Source organism: Eptatretus burgeri, chromosome 11, assembly GCF_056783735.1.
Source record: "Eptatretus burgeri isolate ZD-2024b chromosome 11, Ebu_testis_v1, whole genome shotgun sequence".
NCBI classification, from domain to species: domain Eukaryota; kingdom Metazoa; phylum Chordata; class Myxini; order Myxiniformes; family Myxinidae; genus Eptatretus; species Eptatretus burgeri.
The window spans coordinates 15,561,312-15,586,752 of NC_140971.1; the positions used below are offsets into that span (position 1 = coordinate 15,561,312).

General features: G+C 45.1%; 2 protein-coding genes across 6 annotated transcripts in view; one reads left to right on the forward strand and one right to left on the reverse strand.

The window, feature by feature from the left end:
- MIMS2 (mitochondrial inner membrane scaffold 2) overlaps nt 1-25,441 on the reverse strand; it is a 46,775-nt gene that overhangs the window by 14,059 nt on the left and 7,275 nt on the right. For 2 of the 4 annotated variants that reach the window (XM_085845324.1, XM_085845325.1), the window contains exon 1: nt 17,842-17,987. In XM_085845324.1, coding sequence (XP_085701450.1) covers nt 17,842-17,987 — 146 coding nt within the window. Of the gene's footprint in view, nt 1-17,841; nt 18,051-20,663; nt 20,851-25,441 lie in introns of those variants that run through there. The other 2 variants (XM_085845323.1, XM_085845326.1) reach the window with 2 other exon arrangements.
- LOC147016557 (GMP reductase 1-like) overlaps nt 17,896-25,441 on the forward strand; it is a 37,418-nt gene continuing 29,872 nt past the window's right edge. Inside the window, exon 1 of one of the 2 annotated variants that reach the window (XM_085845320.1) lies at nt 17,896-18,034. The gene's annotated coding sequence lies outside the window, so the exon portion shown is untranslated. The remainder of the gene's footprint in view (nt 18,035-25,441) is intronic. The other variant, XM_085845322.1, reaches the window with a different exon arrangement.

Consider the following 25,441-nt stretch of genomic DNA (forward strand, 5'->3'; position numbering starts at 1 on the left):
AGACTTCTCCAGTGGATTGTTGAGAAAGTAGATAGGGGTGGGGGGGGGGGGGTTCTAAATGGTCCTTTCGCAGAGGCATAGTGAGAGTGTGAGATTTGTTAGGATTGAAAGACATGTTCCACGTGTTGGACCAGCTTATGAATTTACCCAGATATGCAGAGAGTGAAGAGACTGCTGCTTGCCGGTCTGAAGGATGACTGATGGTACGGCAGAGGGTGGAGTCATCAGCAAAAAGATAAAGAGAGTCGGAGAGATCATTGATGAAAACCAGAAAAGAACAGGGCCCAGAACGCTACCTTGAGGACCTCCAGCATGGACAGGAAGAGGGGATGAAAGAACTCCATTTATGGCCACATGTTGACTGCGACAGGAGAGGAAGTCTGCGTGCCAAGAGTGGAGATGGCCTTGGATACCATGGGAAGAGAGTTTGGTGAGCAGGGCAGGGTGCAAGACCATATCGATAGCACGCGATATGTCTTGGGAGATGGCTCTGATTTCATGTCCAGCATTGAGGACCTCCATTCAATGTTGGGAGAGCAGAAGCAGCATATCCAGGGTAGAGTGAGCTGGTCTGAAACCAAATTGATGATCGGAAATCAAGCCATTGGAAAAGAGGAAGGATTTAATGTTTGAAGCGATGATGGATTCCACAACCTTGCTGATGATTGGGAGAAGGCTGATTGTTCTGTAGTTGCAGGGATCTGTTTTTGCACCTTTTTTGTGCAGGGCAGTAATGTTTGCTGATTTCCAAGCAGATGGCAGATGACCTTGAGCAAATGAGAGGGTGAATAGAACAGAGAGAGGGTGAGCAAGAGCAGAGGGGCAGGTTTTAAGGACACGTGGGCTGATGCCGTCTGGACCGGTTGCAGAATCTGAATCGAGGTTTGACAGCAAGCTCTCCACCTTGTCAGAAGAAAAGGACACAGAGTTCAGGGACAGTTGGGTGTGACTGGGGAAGGTGGGTACACAAAGCGATGGGTTTTGGACACAAAATTTCAATGCAAACACCGAGTTTAAGCATTCAGCCTTTTGAAGTGCGGTATAAGCAGTGCAGCCGTTTGAGGTAAGGGATGTGGATGGAGGGGGAACATAAAGCAGAAACAGATTTGATTAGACGCCACCAGGATTCAGAGGAAAGAGAGAGAGGTTTGAGAGTTCAGACTTGAAATAATTCATTTTATCAACACAAATGTACAATAACAAAGCAACACGGTCATGGTTACTACTCAAAAATATTTACTGTCTGGGCCAAGCGACTAAAATACTCCTTTACGGTAAAAATAAATAAGTGCCATCACCTGATATATTCATCTCAATTGTTTGCCATATAATAAGCCCATATGTGCTATGTAATAGGCAAACATACAGGAGACTTACTTCACCTGCTGAATCACAATGAGCCAACAACATGGCACCAATCCAAACACCAAAAAAAACCGGAAGGACTTCACTGATTCCCATTGCAAATATATTCTTTAAAGAGGAATTTTTAAGTGGTGAAGCCACTTCATTATTTGGGTATGTTCTTCCTTCCACCCATCCATCAAAAATGAAGAAGAACTTTTCTAACCACTTGAATAATCCCTGATGTAAAGCACAAACTACCATATTCTGCAAACATCTCATCAATATCAAGGCAAAAAAGCCGGCCAATGTCTGGACTGGCCAAACCAAGTTGCCCAATGGAATCTTGCTGCCAATGGGACTGAACAATTTACCATATTGTCGGGAAATGCAGATAACATCCATCCGAGAGACAGAACACATTTGGATGCAACACCCTGCTTGTGATGCACTAAATCCGACAGTTTACATTTGGGTCAAGAATTAAGCCCAGATTAGCCATCTCAAAGGTAAGTGTACTACTCTGCACCATCCAGTTATGCAAGTAGAATATTAAAACTGCAAAAAGGAAGAGATAAGGGATGGTGTGGGGAGTGTGGGAGTACTATGATGCGAAAGGAAAGAAGATTGGGAAGAAAAGGAACAGGAGATAAAATGGATATTTGAAACACATGGGGAATGAATGGGTTGGAGGAGGGGTGTATCAGAAACGACATATACATATTGTTGTGGTTACCAAATTCGCAAACCACCATTCAGGTCCCTTAGGTGAGGTATCTCGGTAAGTGCATGTGTAGTTAGGCCCAAACCCGTTGTCTAGTGGGAATACATGTCATTTATGCGTGCTGCGACTCTTCAGGATAGCCGTTTTTCTTTTGCTATCTTTATTTTGGACCAACCGCCATGATTACCACCACAACCACAACATCAACCACCAACCACAACGCCGCTTCACCACAACCGCCACGACCTTCACGTCACACCTCGCAACCGTAGCATCGCCACCGTTCTTGCCCCGCTGTGGGTACCGGTGTTGGACTCGTGCAGGGCGCACGTCGAACAGCGTGTACAAAATCACGGATTTTGTGCTTCAAAAACGGATCAAAAACGACACACGCCCACTTTTTGCCGTCCAATCGGTGAGCGAGGGCGGGTGGCCCCGCCCCCAGGGCGATCGATATATGCAAATTTATGGATCAAAAAGCCTTCACGCCCACTTTTTCTCGGGCCAATGGGGAGCGAGGTGAAAGGTCAAAGGGAGGGGGTCAAAGGCGAAGCTACGGGGGGATAAAACGACCGTGTTCGTCAGTCAGAAAAAGAGGAGAGTCCAGAGTCGGAGAGTCCAGAGGCGGAGAGTAGGAGAGTCGAGAGTCGAGAGGCGGAGAGTAGGAGAGTAGGAGAGTCGGAAACAGAGAGTCAAGACTTCGCGGGCGGTGGAGCTGCTCGTCGTGTGCGTTGGAGTCGGAACGGAGGGGACGGAGCTGTGGAAAGGCGGCGACACCAGACGAGGGGGTGCTCGCGTCGTGCAGGGAGCTGCACCCGAGGGAGGCCGACAGCGCGACCTGGCCGAGGTGGAGACGCTCGTCGCGGGATAATAAAGATCCTCTATACCCCGAGCATCAGCAACCCCCTCCTGTTTCCCCCCGCGCTGAGATAGTGCGACCAAGGGGGCCCCTTTCCCACCCCCTACCAGACACTGTCCGCGAGGCCCGCGGAGTTGAGGCGCCATCGCCGCTCCGCGTCTCATCACCAGACGGGTAGGCGCGACCCGGTCTCGGCCTCAGGCCCGCCTCATCCTTGAGGGTATTCTTTTCCTTGGTTTTGGGTATGTGTTGTCGGCGCCGTCTGTGAAGTAGAATTGTATAAGTGTTGCCATGTGCTCGGTAGTCGGTATTAGCTCTGCATTGTGTTTTCGCTTTTACATTTGCTTTTTGTGTAAATTGCATTGTGTCTTTTCTGTGTGCTTTTGGTGGAATTGAATATGTGTGCTTTCCGTTCAGCGCGAATAAATGTGCTTTGTGTTGAACTGTTTCCCGCTTCGCTTCGTCATTTCTTTCATTGAATCCTCATCTTGATTCACGTAAAGGGTTGGTAGTGGGCTGAATACGCCCGATAACACTGAACAACAAATTTCAAAATTTTTTTTTTACTGGAGATGTGTAAAGTGATTAAGACTAATTTGGTTACGCTGATTTCAAAAATCATAACCGTTTTGCTGTATCACGTCAGGATTTTCAGGAACAGAAATATTCCCATTGCCTAGAAGTCAGGATTTCAATGAAATTTACATATGTCTTTAACATGTCTATTTCGTACAATTGTTGTTAACTTGTGTTATATTTCTTTCTTTCAGATAAAGATGAGTAGGCGTTCCTGTACCAATCATCCTGACAACTTCTGTTATGTCTGTGGTCGGTATACCAAAAAAGATCAACAGCGAAGTATATCTACAGCAGTGAAAATGAAGGCCGCCTACTTTCACTACTTCGGGTGTAAGGTGGGGGACCAAGAACAGAGCTGGGCACCACACATCTGCTGCACAAGCTGTCACACAACCTTGACTCAGTGGTTGGTGGGCAAGCGCGCGAGCATGCCATTTGCGGTGCCCATGATATGGCGTGAGCCGCAGAATCATCATGATGATTGTTATTTCTGCTGCACAAGCATCGTCGGCTTCAACAAGAAGAATAAAGGTCACATCAAGTACGCTGACTGCGTCTCTGCTCTCGTAAACCTGTGCCTCATGATGACGAGAACCCCGTTCCAACACCTCCAGCTGATCAGAACATAGCTGTAAGCAGTGGTGAAGAGGATGGTGATGATGAACCTTTTGAACCCGACACTCAAGAATCACACCTTCTGAACCAGGGAGACTTAAATGATCTTGTAAGAGATCTCTCGCTGTCAAAGGCGAAGGCAGAGCTGCTTGGATCAAGGCTGCAGCAGTGGAATCTACTTGAACCTAACACCAAGATATCCTTGTTCAGAGCACGTCACAGAGACATGGCTGAGTTCTTTGAGATGGAAGACACGATGACATTCTGCAGTGACATCAACGGTCTGTTGAAAGAACTTGGGTGTGATCACGATCCTGCAGACTGGCGCCTCTTCATCGACTCGGGGAAGAACAGCTTGAAGGCTGTTTTGCTCCACAATGGCAACGAGAAACCATCAGTCCCACTGGCTCACGCGTTCGGCATGACAGAGACCTATGAGACTATGCGGCAGCTGCTTGATTCCATCAAGTACAATGACTTCAACTGGCACATCTGCGGAGACTTGAAAGTGGTGGCGCTGTTGTTAGGGCTGCAGTCAGGCTACACGAAATACATGTGCTTCCTTTGTCTCTGGGATAGCAGAGACGACAAGAATCACTGGACGAAGAAAGATTGGGAAAAGCGAAAAGATCATGTACCTGGTCGACACAACGTGAAGCATGTCGCCCTTGTCGACCCAGCCAAGGTTTTCCTTCCACCACTCCACATAAAGCTCGGCTTGATGAAAAGTTTTGTACGGGCAATGGATCTGAATGGGCGTGGGTTTTATACCTCAAGGAAAAGTTTGGCAACACCTTGTCGGAGGCCAAGATCAAGGCTGGTGTCTTTGTTGGACCGCAAATCCGACAGATTATGAAGGACGAAACTTTTCCGACAACTCTAAACCCCAAAGAGCTGGCAGCGTGGAGGAGCTTCAAAGCTGTGACGGACAACTTCTTGGGAACGGCGCGTGGACAACTATGAAGAAATAGTGCAGCAGCTGCTGGAGTCCTTCAGGAAACTTGGCTCCAGGATGTCCCTGAAAATCCATTTCCTACACCAGCACCTGAACTTCTTCCCTGACAACTTGGGAGCAGTCTCGGACGCAGCACGGCGAGCGATTCCACCAAGAGATTTCACTCATGGAGACGCGTTACGAAGGGCGGCACAACCCGAACATGATGGGTGATTTCTGCTGGTTCCTGCATCGTGTAACTGACACAGAGCAGCACAAACGCAAAGCCAAATGCCTAAAGCATTTTTAATTACATTCTAGTGGAGTTTTTCTGTAATTTCTATAATTTTGAAGCATTCATGATGAAATAAATGAATAAATGAATTTTTGTAAATTTCATTGAAATCCTGACTTCTAGGCAATGGGAATATTTCTGTTACTGAAAATCCTGACGTGATACAGCAAAACGGTTATGATTTTTGAAATCAGCGTACCCAAATTAGTCTAAATCACTTTACACATCTCCAGTAAAAAATTTTTGTTGTTCAGTGTAATTAATCGAACCGTCGAGGTCGACGATAACACCGCTCGGTTATTCTGATAGTACGGAACGGGTCGCTTAAGTGGCCCGTGTCCGAAGTCGACCTGCGGCGAGGTGCGATCGCCCGGTCTACCCTCCGCGTGGGTACTTAGGTAGGTCGAATTTGGCGAGCAACCCTATCCCACGCGGGGGCTGATTGGCTCGATCGCGGTGAGACCGAAAGGTCCACCCGTGACTGGTTCCCGGCGTTAGTCCGAGAGGGTCACGACTGGATTGTCCGTCCGGTGGGCGACGTGCCGCGATTCGAGTTACGTGGCCGTCAGCACGCCGGCGGGCGCGAATACCGCAACAATATATTGCACACACAGGGTCGAGAGAAAGTCTACACCACCCCTTCAAAATTTTCACCTTTTGTTGCCTTAAATCAGACTTTTTCCACCTTCATTTACACATCGTAACGCACAACTTCCAAGTGAAAAACAAATTCGACAAATTTCACAAAATTAATTAAAAATACAAAAATAAAATATATTGGTTGGATAAGTGTCCACTGTCCACCCCCCTGAGTTAATACTTGGTGGAAGCACCTTTGACAGCAATTACAGCTGTGAGTATGTTGGGACTTGTCTCTACCAACTTTGCACACCATGATTGGACAATATTTGCCAAGTCTTCTGTACAAAACTGTTCAAGCTCAGTCAAGTTGCGTGGGGAGTGTTGATGGACAGCAATCTTCGAGTCATGCCACAGATTTTCGATTGGATTTCGGTCGGGGCTCTGACTGGGCCACTCACGGACATTAATTTTTTTGTTCCTTAGTCACTCCAGTGTAGCTTTGGCCGTGTGCTTCATGTCGTTGTCATGCTGAAAGGTGAACTTCCGTCCCAATTTCACCTTTCTTGCAGAGGGAAGGTTTTCCTCAAGGATTTCTGTATTTTGCTCCATCCATTTCCTTCTTTCCTGACAAGTGCCCCAGTCCCTGCTGATGAGAAACATCCCCATAACATGATGCTGCCACCACCATGCTTCACAGTCGGGATGGTGTTCTTTGGGTGATGGACTGTGTTGGGTTTGCACCAAACGCAACGTTTTGCATTTCAGCCAAAAAGTTCCATCTTGGTTTCGTCAGACCACAAAACTTTTTGTCACATGTCTTCAGAATCTCCGGAGTGGTTTATGCATACCTCAAATGGGACTCAAGGTGGGCTTTTTAAGTAATGGCTTCCTTATTGCCACCCTACGATACAGGCCAGACTTGTGGAGTGCTTGGGATATTGTTGTCACATGCACACAGTTACCAGTATTTACCATAAAGGCATGTAGCTCTTTCAAAGTTGCCATTGACCTCTCTGATCATCCCCTAATTTGTGCCTTTCCACAACTTTATTCCAGAGGTCAATTAAAAGTTCCTTGGTGCTGATAGATGAGTCTTTGCTGTGAAATGCACGACCCAGAAAAGGAAACCTACAGGAACAGCTGATTTTATTCTGAAATAATGAGAATCACTACAATTTAACACAGGTGGAGGGCAATTAACGTTGTGTGTTATTTTGAAGGTGATTGGTTACACCTGAGCAAACTTACAATTGCTATTTTCAGGGGGGTGTGCACTTATTCAACCAAGATATTCTAGTTTTGTATTTTTAGTAAATTTTTTGAAATTTGTAGAATTTGTTTTCACTTGGAAGTTGTGGGTTGCGATGTGTAAATAAAGGTGGAAAAAAAAATCTGTTTTCATGCAATTTAAATCCAGGCTATAAGGCAACAAAATTGGAAAATTTGAAAGGGGATGTAGACTTTCTATCGGCACTGTATCGATACTGTGTGTGTATATATATATATATATATATATATATATATATATATATATATATATATATATATATATATATATATATATCATGGCTCTTGGAAGTATTATGAAGGCAATTTGTTTTCTACAGTCTTCAAGTTAAATAAAGGTTTAAAGAGGCTTAAAAGCGTATTGTAAATGAAAAAAAAATCCGGGTTGTGCTCTGATTTTCCCAGTGTATGGTAATAATAACTAATCCTTTCACGCTGTGAGGCACGTGGGGCTGCCGAGGCAGTTTCATTGGGTAAGGAGGACAATCTTGGACAGGTCGCTACTCTGACGCAGGATACTCAAATGGCTTATTACCCCAGTAAGCTGGTACTCATTTTGCTGACCTCAAAAGGTTGACAAGCCGAGTCAACCCACCTGGTGTTATTTCAACAGCACGACAAGGGCTCAAACTCAAAACCTTAAGATCTTAAGCCAGCCACCTAAAGAATTAAGCCAACACCAGACTTCCAGTGTGTTTTACATCACCCTATCTAACACATTACATTAGTTCTTTAATGCCTGTCATATTTGTCCATTATGATGTCACTGAAACAGTAAGTTTTCTGTTTGGAATGATGTTCAATTTTCTTGACTGCCGGGCAGACAGAGTAATATATATATATATATATATATATATATATATATATATATATATATATATATATATATATATATATATATATATATATATATATATATATATATATATATATATATATATATATATATATATATATATATATATATATATAGTTACGGATTTGGAAGCCTTTTGCACACAAACAGACAGCAGTCACAAAGCTTAGTTATTTCGATAAGTATGTGTTTATAGTTAGGGTCCCGTCCCCTATGTCGAAAGGGAATTACATGTGTGTGCTGCGAGTTATTTTCTAGTTAGTTTTATACATCAATTCCCTTCACTTCTTTGCACACCGACTCCATTGCCCACGTGTTTTTGGCTGAAGGCATGGGCGGAGCCTCCATCGCCTCAGATCAAGGCTCCGCTCCGAAGAAGGGCATGGAGCATTTCCTCCAGCCAATGGGGGGCGGGCTAGAAACTACTACAGAGCCTCTTCGGGTTGGGGGGGACACTGATACGCCCCGACATGCCCCCGTCCAATGAGGAGGTGAGTTACCTCACGACGGACCCCTCTCACCTCACGTGAGGAATAAATAATAGCGGGGGCGATCCGGCTGGCAAAAAGAAGAATCCTCGTCGCCTTTTTTTGCCTGCTGGCGTTCTCGTCATGCCCGCAAGTGCTCGTCTCATCTGGTCCGTTCTCATGCTGGCAGGCATCCGTTACATCATTCCCGGTCCCTGGTGCTTGGTGCGGTGACGAAGGTGTGGGTTCGAGTCACCCCCCCCCCCAAACCAGCTTGTCTCAATCAGACCGCACGAGGCGGAAAAGTGCCCAACCGAATTTTTACCCTCAGCTAGTCTTCCCTCCCGAGCTGAAGGGTCAAATAAAGGCCAACCGACCCCATTTATTTTGTGTGTGTGTGTGTGTGTGTGTGTGTGTCTGTGGCGCCCGTCCTGTAAGTAGAGACTGTTAAGTGCCTGTGTTCATTGTAAATTACATTTCGTTTTATTCGGATAACTCTGCTCTGTGTCCCCCTATCTATAAATAAATATCTGTTAAATGTTCCAGTTCGTTGCCTGTTGTTTCTACCATTGACCCAGCACGGTGTGTGCTTGAGAAATAGTGAGGCCGTTTGGGCCGTAAGTTGTCATTGGGACTGGCATGGCTCTGGTAACTCCCGCTCGGTTACGCTGGACCCGAGTCGGTCGGTACATGCGACTCGGTTCGGACAGTCAGCCGAGGGTGTGGCTTCCCCAGTAGCTAGACGGCGTGAGTACTTAGGTAAATTGGAATTGACAAGTGGACCCTACCTCACGGCGTCGAAATATTGGCGCCCACGGTCCTTTAAGTGACCCGTCGACTCCGGAGTTATCTGGAGTGACGACCTTTCAATTCCGGTGTTCGGTGGGAGATGACCCAACTGCTCCGTCTCGCGGTTGTCCTCACCACCGACCCCCAGCCCATAACAATATATCTCACTCCTCTCCTCCTCTCTGCGAATGTGTGATCAAGATGAATTCTGAGCCAAGGTATGGTAAAACGAAAGACTCGTCTTCATGTTCATGTACCGATTCGTGTTCAAAATATAACATTCAATTTAAACAAGTTGCTCCTCGTTGGTAAATGGACAATCATAAACTGATAAGACAGACGGACAGACATTTACCAATTGCTTGAATAACCCTGGTTTTCGCTTCGCATGTGCAGGATAATTAGGTAGGGTAAGTATTCAAATTGTTTATAGCAAATGTATTTTGACATTTCTATTGTTTTGTTTCTTTGCAGGTCACCCATGGCACAACTAACAACAGTGGAGCAAATCTTCATCATCGAGAAGAATGTAAGACTGAAATCATTGATAGGAGTGCAGCGTGCATTCAGAAGACAATCCCATGGACGTGATGCACCAACCTCGATTATACGTCACATTGTTTCAAAGTGAAGAGGGACGACCTCTGTGAAGAACAATAATGCCTGACACTGGACATGTGAGGACTATTCAAAATCCAGACTGAACAGAATTAGCTCAGTGATTGCGTGTAGCCCTAGAAAATCAAAAGGGCAGATTTCACATGAAATTGGAGTCTCAAAGCAGTCATTAGACTAGAGTGTTAAAGTCTGCTCTGAAGGCCTTCACTTCAATTACACTGAACAACAAATTTCAAAAAATTTTTTTACTGGAGATGTGTAAAGTGATTAAGACTAAGTTGGGTACGCTGATTTCAAAAATCACAACCGTTTTGCTGTATCACGTCAGGATTTTCAGGAACAGAAATATTCCCATTGCCTAGAAGTCAGGATTTCAATGAAATTTACATATGTCTTTAACATGTCTATTTCGTACAATTGTTGTTAACTTGTGTTATATTTCTTTCTTTCAGATAAAGATGAGTAGGCGTTCCTGTACCAATCATCCTGACAACTTCTGTTATGTCTGTGGTCGGTATACCAAAAAAGATCAACAGCGAAGTATATCTACAGCAGTGAAAATGAAGGCCGCCTACTTTCACTACTTCGGGTGTAAGGTGGGGGACCAAGAACAGAGCTGGGCACCACACATCTGCTGCACAAGCTGTCACACAACCTTGACTCAGTGGTTGGTGGGCAAGCGCGCGAGCATGCCATTTGCGGTGCCCATGATATGGCGTGAGCCGCAGAATCATCATGATGATTGTTATTTCTGCTGCACAAGCATCGCCGGCTTCAACAAGAAGAATAAAGGTCACATCAAGTACGCTGACTGCGTCTCTGCTCGTAAACCTGTGCCTCATGATGACGAGAACCCCGTTCCAACACCTCCAGCTGATCAGAACATAGCTGTAAGCAGTGGTGAAGAGGATGGTGATGATGAACCTTTTGAACCCGACACTCAAGAATCACACCTTCTGAACCAGGGAGACTTAAATGATCTTGTAAGAGATCTCTCGCTGTCAAAGGCGAAGGCAGAGCTGCTTGGATCAAGGCTGCAGCAGTGGAATCTACTTGAACCTAACACCAAGATACCCTTGTTCAGAGCACGTCACAGAGACATGGCTGAGTTCTTTGAGATGGAAGACACGATGACATTCTGCAGTGACATCAACGGTCTGTTGAAAGAACTTGGGTGTGATCACGATCCTGCAGACTGGCGCCTCTTCATCGACTCGGGAAGAACAGCTTGAAGGCTGTTTTGCTCCACAATGGCAACGAGAAACCATCAGTCCCACTGGCTCACGCGTTCGGCATGACAGAGACCTATGAGACTATGCGGCAGCTGCTTGATTCCATCAAGTACAATGACTTCAACTGGCACATCTGCGGAGACTTGAAAGTGGTGGCGCTGTTGTTAGGGCTGCAGTCAGGCTACACGAAATACATGTGCTTCCTTTGTCTCTGGGATAGCAGAGCCGACAAGAATCACTGGACGAAGAAAGATTGGGAAGAGCGAAAAGAGCATGTACCTGGTCGACACAACGTGAAGCATGTCGCCCTTGTCGACCCAGCCAAGGTTTTCCTTCCACCACTCCACATAAAGCTCGGCTTGATGAAAAGTTTTGTACGGGCAATGGATCTGAATGGGCGTGGGTTTTTATACCTCAAGGAAAAGTTTGGCAACACCTTGTCGGAGGCCAAGATCAAGGCTGGTGTCTTTGTTGGACCGCAAATCCGACAGATTATGAAGGACGAAACTTTTCCGACAACTCTAAACCCCAAAGAGCTGGCAACGTGGAGGAGCTTCAAAGCTGTGACGGACAACTTCTTGGGGAACGAGCGCGCGGACAACTATGAAGAAATAGTGCAGCAGCTGCTGGAGTCCTTCAGGAAACTTGGCTCCAGGATGTCCCTGAAAATCCATTTCCTACACCAGCACCTGAACTTCTTCCCTGACAACTTGGGAGCAGTCTTGGACGAGCACGGCGAGCGATTCCACCAAGAGATTTCACTCATGGAGACGCGTTACCAAGGGCGGCACAACCCGAACATGATGGGCGATTTCTGCTGGTTCCTGCATCGTGAAACTGACACAGAGCAGCACAAACGCAAAGCCAAATGCCTAAAGCATTTTTAATTACATTCTAGTGGAGTTTTTCTGTAATTTCTATAATTTTGAAGCATTCATGATGAAATAAATGAATAAATGAATTTTTGTAAATTTCATTGAAATCCTGACTTCTAGGCAATGGGAATATTTCTGTTACTGAAAATCCTGACGTGATACAGCAAAACGGTTTGATTTTTGAAATCAGCGTACCCAAATTAGTCTAAATCACTTTACACATCTCCAGTAAAAAATTTTTGTTGTTCAGTGTTATCTCTCCTCTGCGCATGCGCGATCGGGACGAGATTCCATACAATTTGCCAAATTCAGAGCAAAGTACTGCCAAACTGCAGATTTGTGTTCCGATTCGTGATCTACAGTGTTCAAAATATAATTTAATTGAAATAAAGTAGTTCCTTGATCATAAACTGTCGTATGTACTGTAGACAGACAGAGTGAACAAATTGCTTCACCCCACTTTTCGTGTCACACGCGCATGGTAAAAATAAGTTTATTATTCCCTGCGGCTTTATGTCACTCTGGGAGCACAATAAAACGCCCAGGGATGCCGAGGAGAAAAGGGGGTGGAAACACTCAGTGGGGCGAACGAAACTTGTTTGGACCCACACCTTTGGAACAGTCAAGGGACGAGGTTCGGAAAGAAATTATTTTTGGTTATTTTTGGTTCACGAGCGCCAGCCAGAGTGACCACTATATTCGTTATGTCTGTGTAGTCTGTCTGTGTGTCTGTCTGTCGGTCCCGAGCATAACTTCGTGGACTTTGATCCGATCTTGATGAAACTTGGTTATGTGTTCGATATCAATGTCGAGTTGTGTTTTCCTGGATGACCTGGTTTTCCAAAAATAGCCATTTTAAGGAGGAAGTCGGAATAAAAATCTATCTTCTCCTGGGGAATTGACTGAATGGAATGGGTTCGTCGGTATTTGAATAGCAAAATGAATTATCTAAAACTTGTCGTTGTCTGATTTTTCATTTTCGTCCCAAGGTCAAAAACTTACAAAATTGCGAATTTTGACATAAAAAAAAAAAATCACACGACCAACCAAACTTTGAGAGCTCGGATGACAATATTTTTTATGCATAATCTTGAGGTCATTCCCCACCTAAAGTCTTGAAACCATTTTGCTCTATCTCAAACACCTTGCCCGTGGCGCCTCCTTCAAGTTTGTTTTTACGCTGATTTCATCAAAGTATGGATAATCTGAGGAGTGCGAAATGCCATATAGCCTATATGACGTTATATTGTTCCTGGAATGTTCCAGAGGAAGTTTTGCACCAAAGGTCATAATCTGTGACCTTTGACCTTTAAAGGCCACAAAGGTCAAATTTTCAAAGTTGTGGGAATCGAACCGGGTTTTCGACATTCTTCGACGAACTAACTCCAATAAGCTATAGCACGTATCCTGTTTCCTTATTTTAATGTCCACAACATTGTTTTGTGACCTTTAAAGGTTATGCAAAGGTCAAATTTTTAAGGTTGTTGAACGAAATCGGGTTTTCGACATTTTGCAGTTAATAACCTGTCACCCGTACCACATCATGTTGATCATCTATCTACAATTCCAGCAATCTCCGTGTGTCTATCTGTCTGTCTGTCTGTGACCGCTGTTTCTCGACAACCACTGGTCCGATCTAATTGAAACTTGCCAGGTATATTGCTGGGGACCTGAGTATGTGCCTTTTCAAGCTTTGATATTAATCGGACAAGTGGTTCCCAAGTTATGGCCCTTTATTTACCAAACCAATGACAGGACACGTTGCTGCGTAGGCGTGGCTGATGGGGAAAGGGCGTCATTTAGTTACCAATGACAGGACACGTTGCTGCGTAGGCGTGGCCATGGGGGAAGAGATCCTCAGCTGTGTTCCCCATTGCGGGTTACAACGTACGGACTTCCAGATAGTGATGACTTACTGTATTCTAATAATTTCTCGATTTCTTATGCGCATTTATAGATAAACACAATGCCCCAATCCAGTCGTCGTTTACGAGAGCGAAGGAACGGCCTGTGTGTTTGTTTGAAAGTTTTTGTTTTTTTTGCACGTACGGCCATGCACTAGTTTTTATAACTTGGTCAAAAATTATCACATTGTCTCATCCTTGACTTAGAAACAATCTACATCGTCAAATACCGCTTGTGAACCATTGTCGTCTTCAGACTTGATATTTATTATTATTTCTGCTTCGCAGCAGCGTTTTGTTTGCACAGAGTGAGGCATACAGAATTCGTCATCTATTAAAAGCATGTAAAATGACATATTGTACTGTACCATACTGCGTTCATTGTTGGGTTGGGAATTGAACTCAGAGCAGACATAGAATTGCTCACTCTTTTGCAGCTTATGAAGCAAATCATGACTCATCTAAGTTCAATCAACGTATCAAAAAAGGGAAAATGCTAACATAACCTGCTGACCACCTGAATCGACTATATTGTTAACAATGTGCAACATTGGATCAGCTACAATAATATGCCAATTACCGTTTCTTTTCCACTTGGTTTAAAATTTCAGATTCACCCATTCACGTTTATCTTTGACTTAGAATCACAAATTACAACTGTTGGCATTGCCTAGCAACCCATTACAATCGAAACAATAATTATATATTTTATGTCATAACTTTTGTCATATTTATAGCATGGTGTTGGCAGAGTGGTTAAGGTGGCTGGCTTGGGACCTTAAAGTCCTGAGTTCAAGCCCCTGTTTACAGTTGAATCAATAGTAGGTGGGGTTGACTCAGCCTGTCATCCTTCTGAGGTTGGTGGAATGAATAAGGTAGAGGGGAAAATAGAGAGGAGGTGCGAGAGTGAGGAGGGGTGTGTGAAGGGAAGGCAGCGTGAGGTGAGAGGAAGGGAAGGTAGACGTGTGGTGGAGTGTTAATTTCAATTCATACTGTCTCATCAAAATGAATCTGCACAGAATAACAGTGAAGATGGAAACAAAATAGTCTGAAATCAATTTTCCACTGGTCATACTATAAATACTGTCGCAGACAAACACCGCCCGGAGATGCACAGTCCGGAGACAAACACTGCCCGGACACGTCGAGGGAGAGGGAGAGGGAGAGGGAGAGGGGAAGAGGGTGCTGCACTGTATTAGGAGGGGGTGGAGGATTGTACAAAGAGAGTGGTGGGGGTAAGCAAGTTAGCAAAGAGAATATGTTATACTTCATGAACATACACACGCACACATTAGCAAATACAACCCATCACTTTGCTGATGGGAATATTAGGGGGATGGGGGGGGGAGTAAGAATAAGAAAGAGGGGCGAGGAGGGGAGGGAGAGAAGAGGGTAGGGTGGGGGGAGGGAGAGGTAGGAGAAATATTGAGGTGGGGTGGGGAGGCGAGGAAGGAGGGGAGGTGCGAGGAGGTGTGCGGAAAGGGAAGGCAGCGTGAGGGGAGGGCCCAACTGGACATAACCTCTGTCCAGACGACAGGTACACTAAGGGGGGGGGAGAAAGAGGGATGGAGGAGCGAGGAGGTAGGGCGACTGAGGAGGGGTGGGGGAGTGAGGAAACAGGAGATAGTAAGGGGTTGGGGAGTGATGAAGCAGGGGGTAGTGAGGAGGTGTGGGGGAGCGATTAAACAGGAGGGAGTGAGGGGTTGGGGAGCGATGAAGCAGGGGGTAGTGAGGAGGGGTGGGGGAGTGAGAAGGGGCAAAAGAGCAGTATATAACAAATAAAAACATTAAAATGAATTACTTTTTAAAAGTGTTATCATGATTTGGGTTGGATAGAGTACATATCGCTTGTGGCAGGCATATTCAGTTGAGGTTGAAGGCTCAGAAGATGAAACGGAGGATGATTCGCTTTGGATTTAAAAAAATAATTTCATAATGGAGACTCGAGTGTCTGCCTTCATGAAACATTTCAGGACATTCTCCATCTCCCGCACACCTTGGAACTTCTCATGCAGTCGGGATCGTGCTCATCACCAACCACCCGCTCAGAATGACGGAGCACGAACCACTCGTTTGGATGTTTATTTTTTTTTCTTCTAAGTTTTGGATCCAATGTGTGTATGTGTGCGTTTTCTCAATGTGCCCCACTGAAAAATCACGCCCCACCCCCCCCAAATCCTGAAATGCTACCAGCATGCCTGATAGCATAACATTTCAACATATATGTATATATATATATATATATATATATATATATATATATATATATATATATATATATATATATATATATATATATATATATATATATATATAGACAGATTCTGACAAAACTTGGTGCACAGGTTGGGTGTGTGACAAGGACAAATTGATGAGAAATTGGTGAAGATCCGGATGCAGGCCGAGCCCATCAGTGGGCGACAAAGCGTAAACCGTTTAGCTGAGCGGAGGTGTGTGTTCGAAAGTGTGCTGTACTTGTTTCGGAGATGTTTGGCGTCATTGTAAGATCGAAAGCTATCCGGACCGGGGGGGGGGGGCAATGTGACCCCACAGCCCACGCAGCAGAACAACATGTGTAACTTCAAGTTTAACAAGAAAGCATCCGAAAATGCAATGTCCATCCACGTCTGCTTTGTATTCAGACCAATTCTTCTTCTGCATGCTAAACATGATGAAAAAAGCCAAAACAACCTTTACCATTTTGGGCGACCTTGACCTTTGACCTAAAAAAAAACAATGGCCTTCTATCTTGTGATTGGAGAACCAATTCAGTGACCTTTTTATTTCAGGTCAATTGGATGAAAATTGACGATTTTATGTGATGCTGATATTTGACCTTTTGACCAAATTATCAATTCGTCTTCTCTATATTCTCAAAATAAAGCTTTGTTGAAAATGTTGATGGCAAAAGCTGAAATGATTTTTAAAAAAAAAGTTATAGCACGGACACACACACACACACACACACACACACACACACACACACACACACACACACACACACACACACACACACACACACACACACACGGACACACACACACACACACGGACACACACACGGACAAACACACACACACGGACAAACAAACACAGACACGTACAAACAAACACAGACACACGTACAAACAAACACACACACACGGACAAACACACACACGGACAAACACACACGGACAAACACACACACACACACAAACGCGCACACGGACGGACAAACACACACACACACAAACAAACACAGACACACGTACAAACACACACACACGGACAAACAAACACACACACACACACGGACAAACAAACACACACACACACAGGACAAACAAACACACACACACACGGACAAACAAACACACACACACACACACAGGACAAACAAACACACACACACACACACGGACAAACACACACACACGGACAAACAAACACACACACACGGACAAACAAACACACACAGACAAAACACACACACAGACACACGTACAAACAAACACACACACGGACAAACGGACGGACAAACACACACACACACACACACACACACGGACGGACAAACACACACACACACGGACGGACAAACACACACACACACACACACACACGGACGGACAAACACACACACACACACACACGGACGGACAAACACACACACACACACACACACACGGACGGACAAACACACACACACACACACGGACGGACAAACACACACACACACGGACGGACAAACACACACACACACGGACGGACAAACACACACACACACACACACACACACACACGGACGGACGGACAAACACACACACACACACACACACACACACACACACACACACACACACACACACACACACACACACACACGTCCCGGTTCTTACGTGGATCCACGGGGGGGACGCGCACGGGCGGCTCGACCTCGACACGGTACTCGAACCGGTCCCCACACAGAGCCGAGGAGGTACGAAAGGCGCCACGTGACCCGAGCCGCGTGCACGGTCCGACCGGACTCCGCAAGCAGGAACATCGCGAACAACGCGTCCTTCGGACCCCGTGGCGGGATTACGAAATCAAGTAAGGACAACGACGCCGCCGGATCACATAGTAAACCCGATGGAACTTTTTATTGAAGACACACATTTTAAATAATACACACATTTTCTGAACACCCTTTTGTTGCACATAAACATTGGCTTTCGATCTAAACGTCGTTGCAATGTATTAGCACACCTTTTACTACTAATATTACAAGGGAATTCGAGTTGTCGAAGATTATACATGGTGAATTAAAAAACCAAGTAAAAACAAATGTCAAATGAAATGGGAGATTTTAAACTTGATGCCGATTTGGGAAAAATTCAATGTATCACGAACCATGCTGCTGCTGTGAGTAACACCGTCATGGATCGAAACACCGGTTAATAAGATCTGTGACGCTTTCATGTAACAATCGAGCGTACCGATTTTATCAATCCGTTCAAGCGTGTACCCTTTGTGTTCTACAATTCATTTCTCTTAGTTCTGTGTCAAGTAAAACAGTAACATATGTTATCTTTAAATAACAGCGAAAGGTTCGGCATGCTCAACCGGTATCACCTTCGATGTTGCACATTAAGAAGACGGTGACTGATGGTTCACCGATGGAACAGGAACACGTTTGAACATGTACACACTTTGAAAACCTGAGGTAAATATTTACATTAACCGTGACCTCAAGTGAACAAACATTTCCATTCGTTGTCAAGCCATGAACAATTTTGTGGGAGAGTTAACTTTAAGGTCCACAGACACAGAAAACCATGTTGGGTTTAATAAATACTAGTGCGTGCCCGTACGTGCGTGGCCGTACGTGCAAAAAAAATTAAAAATTATGACGTCAATTGTGACGTCATAGCACCGTCTCCTGTCATTGGTTTGGTAAAAAAAAAATTGCCATAACTTGGAAACCACTTGTCCGATTAATATCAAACCTTGGAAAGGCACATCCACAGGTCCCCAGCAATATAGCTGGCAAGTTTCAATTAGATCGGACCAGTGGTTGTCGAGAAACAGTGGTCACACACACACACACACACACACACACACACACACACACAGACACACACAGACACACACAGACACACACACAGATACACACACACACACACACGCACACACGCACACACACACACACACACAGACACACACAGACACACACACACACAGACACACACAGACACACACACACACACACACACACAGACACACACACACACAGACACACACAGACACACACAGACACACACACACACGCACACACACACACACACACGCACACACACGCACACACACACAGACACACGCACACACACACACGCACACACACACACACACACAGACACACACACAGACACACCAGAGATTGCTGGAATTATAGATATATGGCTTCACTTAAAACGTAATCGTTGTTCGTTTCTTGAATAAATATCTTGGAAGGAATATTTTAATGTAGTCAGGTCAATTTATGACAAACAACCACCAAACCCACAACAAATTGCAACAAAAGGTTTCTCAGTGTTTTCATTCCATACATTTCTCAGTGGTATTTTGACTCGACTAATGTTATTTGGCACCATTTTACACTCGATTAGACCTGCCCCTCCCCCCAAAAAACCGCTCGATTGCCCCCGCCCCTCGCATGACATCATCTCGACCTCGGGTTCGTACATGTACGACTGTACAGTCTGACAGCACCTTCTACATCGTGATTTTGACTATCATCGTAAGCTGGGGATTGTTGATTATAAATTTTTTCATCAAATTCAATTTCTGAAGTTTCTGAAGTGAATTGTGCACCCATTTTATCCATTGGTTGCTGACAATCTTTCCCTCGATGACGTCATGGCAGTTTATCTGGAATTATGAGGAGCGGTACCCACCGGGTTTGCTTTTTTTAACTCCAACACCTCAAAAAATTATTACAATTAAAAACCACGTTCAGTTCCTAGTTTATTAGTTAACTAGAATGGGCACTCGGTAGAGCGCATACCTTCGCCTCCGCTACTTTTTTTGTTCTTGGCTTGAGAGTGGGGGGAACAGAACAGTGAACATTTTGGTGTTGGTTTCATGCAAATCGGTTTTGATTTGACCGTGTTATGACAAAAACCGCATATTTTGAAAGGTCGTGACCCCACTGACCTTTGACCCCCAACCGCTAACAAGGGTAATGACGTAATTGTGTCACATCACAAGATTGGGCAAAGAATTCTGAACATTTTGGCATCGGTTGCATGCCAATTAGATCAAAATTGACCGCACTATGGTAAAAATACGAATTTGACCTTTCCGTGACCTTGACCTTTGACCCGATCGCTCCCAAAATGTAATCAAATGTTCCTTGGATAATAACCCATCATCCCACCAAATTCAAAGCGATTTGGTTTAATACTTTCTGAGTTATGCAAATAACAAACAAACACACACACATATTCACAAATAAATAAATAAATAAATACACAGCAACCAATACATAACCTTTTGCAGAATGCGAAGGTAAAAATCAAAAAAAATCACATCAAACTTTTTTTTCTATCGATGGACCTTGAAATTAATACATTTTATTGTCAAAATATAATCCGGTGAACATTTAGGGAATGTGGAAACTTTTAACCCGTATAACTGGAGCAGTTCTAATCATAACACGTACAACATGTTTTGTACTCACAGTTTTATATTGTTGCGGGCCGGGGGTCGGTGGCAAGAACGACCACTAGGTGGGGGAGGTTCCGTCGTCTCCCACCAGACTCCCCGGAACTGTAGGTCATTGCTCTCGGATAATTCCATGAGCCGGCGGGTCGCTGAACCAACCGTGGGATGCCAATATCTCGACCGCATGGCGTAGGGTTTTTTGTCTGCAGCAGGGGTCAGTAAATCACTTGTACTGTGACACATGTGCAGACAAAAATCATAAATAATCTTCCATCACCGCGCTTCACAGGGGAGGGGGATGGGTTTTTTTGTTTGCAGATGACTTTACCCTGGGTACTACCAACACATATTCTTCTTCTTCTTCGACTCATCCTCTTGAACAGGGTATTGGAACTACCAAAGCAGTTTTTCCTTAGCTATTTGGCACAATCTTGGACAGGTCACTACTCCAACCATTTCTTGGAGCTCAGCTGTGCCACTGATGCTGTGCCCCTCTACCAGTACACTGGTACTCATTTTGCCAATCTCAGGAGGATGACAGGCTGGAGTCAACCCTACCTGGTGTTAATTCAGCAGCCAATAGGGCTCAAACTCAGCACCCGAGGATCCCAAACCAGCCACCCTAACCACTAAGCCAACACCAGGCTTACGGATGCAAACTACTCCAAAGTGATAAAGCTTATAAAAAAAATGTAGATAAAAGGTGAAGAAATTAAATTAACAGAGAAAATCAGATGATTCTCAGTTGCATAAGTATTCAAACCCTTTGCCTAATTAACCCGACATCACTTCAGGAGTAAATTATTTGTGCCATTTTACCTGCTTGTCTGTGCACGTGTCACATGGTGCATCAGTTCGGGGTCCACACAAACATTATAACTTCATTTTAAAACGTCCGTTTTTTTTTTTACCATATTTGCTTTGATTCCCTGTAGAGCACATCGCGAAACCTCCGAAAATATAGACACATATCTGGCAGACGCTATGGATCGGCAGTCCCTCTGGCAGACAGGGCGTGTCAGGTCTTGCAGTGAATGCATTAAATCATACAGCTCAATGAAGCTGGTTAATTTTGTTACGTTCCTAAATTTTTTGTTCGCTCAATATAATTCTCCGAACAGTGGAAAAAGATAAGTTTAATGCTTTGGAAATTTCACATTTTTCTTGTGTATGAATAAAAGAAGGAACATAGCCTTGCTTGCTTAAAGTAAATAGGTCTATCGGCTTAGTTATAAGTCTCGTTATTTCTTTAAATTATCAGATTTCACTCCAGATTTCGACACTTATTTAGTCCGGACAATATCCGTTCCTCAAAACCGAAATTATATTTCGATGATATACTTTAATTTGTCCGTGAGAGTAGATTAAGGAAAATTGTATCATATAATGCATGAAATCAAAGCCTGGTGTTGGCTTAGTGGTTCGGGTGGTGGCTTGGGATCCCAGGGTCCTGAGTTCAAGTCCCGTTGGCTGCTGAATTAACACCAGGGGGTTGACTCAGCCTGTCATCCATCTGAGGTCGGCTAAGTGAGTACCAGTGTACTGGTCCCAGTGTATGCCCCAGTTAGAATAGGTTTACCATATCCCTGTGTGTCGTAAGAGGCGACCAGGGTTGGCGTCAGGAAGGGCATCCGGCCATAAAAAAAACATTTCCTCAAGAAAAAGCCTCACCCCTGCACAGCAGGGAAAATGGCTGTAAAAACGGTCATTTTTTTATTTTTATTATAATGCATGAAATCGCTCCAAGCTCCTAATTTAAAAGCTCTAGTATTTACAAAAGCGATGTACACAACAATTCATAGCTATGATGAACAGGCATTCAATATGAGTGAAGAAAGTGAAAGAAAAACTTTATCGTTAAGAAATCGTTGTGGCCTGTTCGAAGTCAAGGCATGGTTGAGCAGGCAAAAAAACATGGCGGCTTCAGACCCCAGTGAGGTAACCCAGGAAATGCCTTAAAATCCAGAGAGCGAGTTGGCTGAGGATCGCCTGATGAAGGATATAATTAAATAGGGCCGTTAATTATCTTCAAACGGGGTGTTTTAATTAACCCAAACACCTAATTTTCACTCTTGCACTTCCTTGGAGTGTTTTTGGTGTGTATGCAAAGTTTCAGGCTGCCAGGTTTTATGGTTTTGTAGTTATGGAGGAGACACACACACACACACACATTGCCTATTATTAAGTACAGATACAGTAGTAGAATGCCAATGAACAGAATGATCTATAATGACCCTTATTAATTTTTCGGTTTACATTGTCATCTCTTATGGCCATCATGCTGCAGCACTATATCAGGGGCTGTGGTGATCAGAGCCCATTCCTTTTGTGAGAGGGCAGATTACAGTCCCTGCAAGTTGGGTTATGTGAACCACCATAATCTGCAAGCATTAGGTGCTCCTTTGTAATAGACAGAGAGATACGGGCTTTGGCAAGAACATGGTCAGAGGAGCAAAGAGGGCAAAAGAGGAACATAAAAGATCCAATGGAAAGTTATTCCAAACCAGATCCATGAGGGAGGACATAACAGTTGCAACTGGAATGGTACTCGGTAGAATGCATATCCCACCAGGTTGAACAGTTTATTTTTTTGTATTGCAATGATAGGCAGGATGTGCATCTGGACCAAAACCAAAATCTAATTGCCTCTTCTTGTCCGTGTCAAAGGGCGGAGGAGCTCCTTGTGAGCCAATGGCCATCCATATCGAGTGCCCAACTGTGTCTGCGGACGTCCTCCTGCAGTTGGGATACTTTTTTATTAGGAGGTTGGTGGCAGGATTTGCACTCCGGCCACCGTAAAACCCTTCATTCCGCAAAACACAAAAATGCAAAAAAATCTGAAAACCCACTCCATGGGAGTACCTCCTGTGCAGCTTCCCTTTGCAGGGCAGCTCACCGGATGACGGGATTGGGGCAAAGCCTTCGGGACCCCCAATCTTTGATGATAGGATGGAAACCACGGGGTAACATTCCTGGGTCAGATTGCGGGAAAGTGTGTTGGAGTGGTGCTGAGGTGTCGTCCACCAGATTGTGGTCTCCTTGGGTTAACCTGAGGCAGTCCCTTCGGGTGGGTGCCTGGAATGTCCTATCCCTAAGAGAGGATGATCACCTGTCTCTGTTATCATCTGAGCTCGGGACATCGGGATTGCAGCTCTCTCTGAGGTTCGGAGACTGGATTGCGGCGAGATAATGGTAGGTGGTTACACCTACTATTGGTCTGGTTGCTCTGATGGTTACCATACCCAAGGAGTTGCTGTAGCTGTGTCTAATAAGCTGACCCCAATGATAATTGAGGTAACACCGGTCAACAAGCGGATTATGAGATTAAGGATTCGTCACTCCTTAGGCGTCATTTCCCTGGTCTCTGTTTATGCTCAGACTGAGGCGAGTGATCTCACCGTGAAGGATGCATTCTACGCCACGCTCGAGTCTGTGGTTGATCAGTGCCCCAGACGAGATACACTTCTAGTCTTGGGGGATTTCAATGCATCGACTGGAACTGATAGGGATGGTTATGAGGTGTGTGTTGGTCCCCATGGGTCAGGAACTATGAACCAGAATAGCACTAAGTTCCTTGACTTTGCAAGAAGTTATGGACTTAGTGTGGCTGGTTCATGGTTTCAGCGCCCACAAGCTCATCGCTGGACTTGGTATTCCAACGCTGGCGGTGTGGCAAAGGAGATTGACCATGCCCTCATTGACGGTCGTTGGAGGATGATCCAGAACTGCAGGGTCTGCCGGAGTGCTCAGTTCCTCAATACTGACCACAGGCTTGTTGTAGCAACTCTAAAGCTGCACCTTAAATCCTGGAGAATGGTACCATCCCAGCCGAGGCTGGATGTTGGCAAGCTCAGGGATGAGAGAGTAGCTGAGGAGTTTGCGAACAGGCTGAGTGGACACTTGGGGGGTCTGGGTGCTTTGGGGGGTCCTGAAAAGTTGTGGAGTGCCTTCAAGACCACCGTCCTTGATGTTGCCGGTGGATGTCTTGGAACTCACCGCAGGGCAAAGAAGAATTTTGTCTCTCAAGGGACACTGGATACCATTGACCAGAGTCGCAGGGCAAGGCTGAATGGCAGAGCTGAGCTATTCAGGGAGCTGAGGCGTAAAACTGTACGTGCACTGAGGGTGGACAAGGAGGCCTATGTGCGAGGAATCTGTGAGGGGGTAGAGCATCACCTGTGGACAGGTGATTCTCATCCCGCTTACAGGAGAATTCGCGCATTGCGTTCATCCAAGCCCATCCCTCGGAGCACTGCAGTTAGAACAGAGAGTGGTAGGCTCTTGACAGAGGAGTCTGAAGTGAAGGCCCGCTGGGCCGGTTACTTTGAGCGGTTGTACCAGGCTGATCCCCGAGCTGTCACGTTGGACGTCAAGGGTGTTACAATCCCTGTTGCTGACCCTCAAATCAACTGTGGTCCAACTTCGCTTGTGGAAACACGGGCTGCGGTGAACCAGTTGAAACGGAGAAAAGCTCCAGGGATGTGTGGCATCCATGCTGAACTTCTCAAGGCTGGTGGAAATGCTGCACTCGTGTCGTTGCATGCAGTTTTGTGCTCTGCCTGGAACACAGGCATCATCCCAACTGATTGGAAGAGGGGCCTTGTTGTTCCTCTCTGGAAAGGGAAGGGTGATCGCCAAGACTGCAACAACTACCGAGGGGTGACGCTGCTCTCAGTGCCGGGCAAGGTCTTTGCTCGGATAATTCTTGATAGGGTTCACCACCATCTGCTTGAGCACCAGCGTCCAGAGCAGTCAGGCTTTACACCAAATAGGTCAACGATTGACCGTATCCTT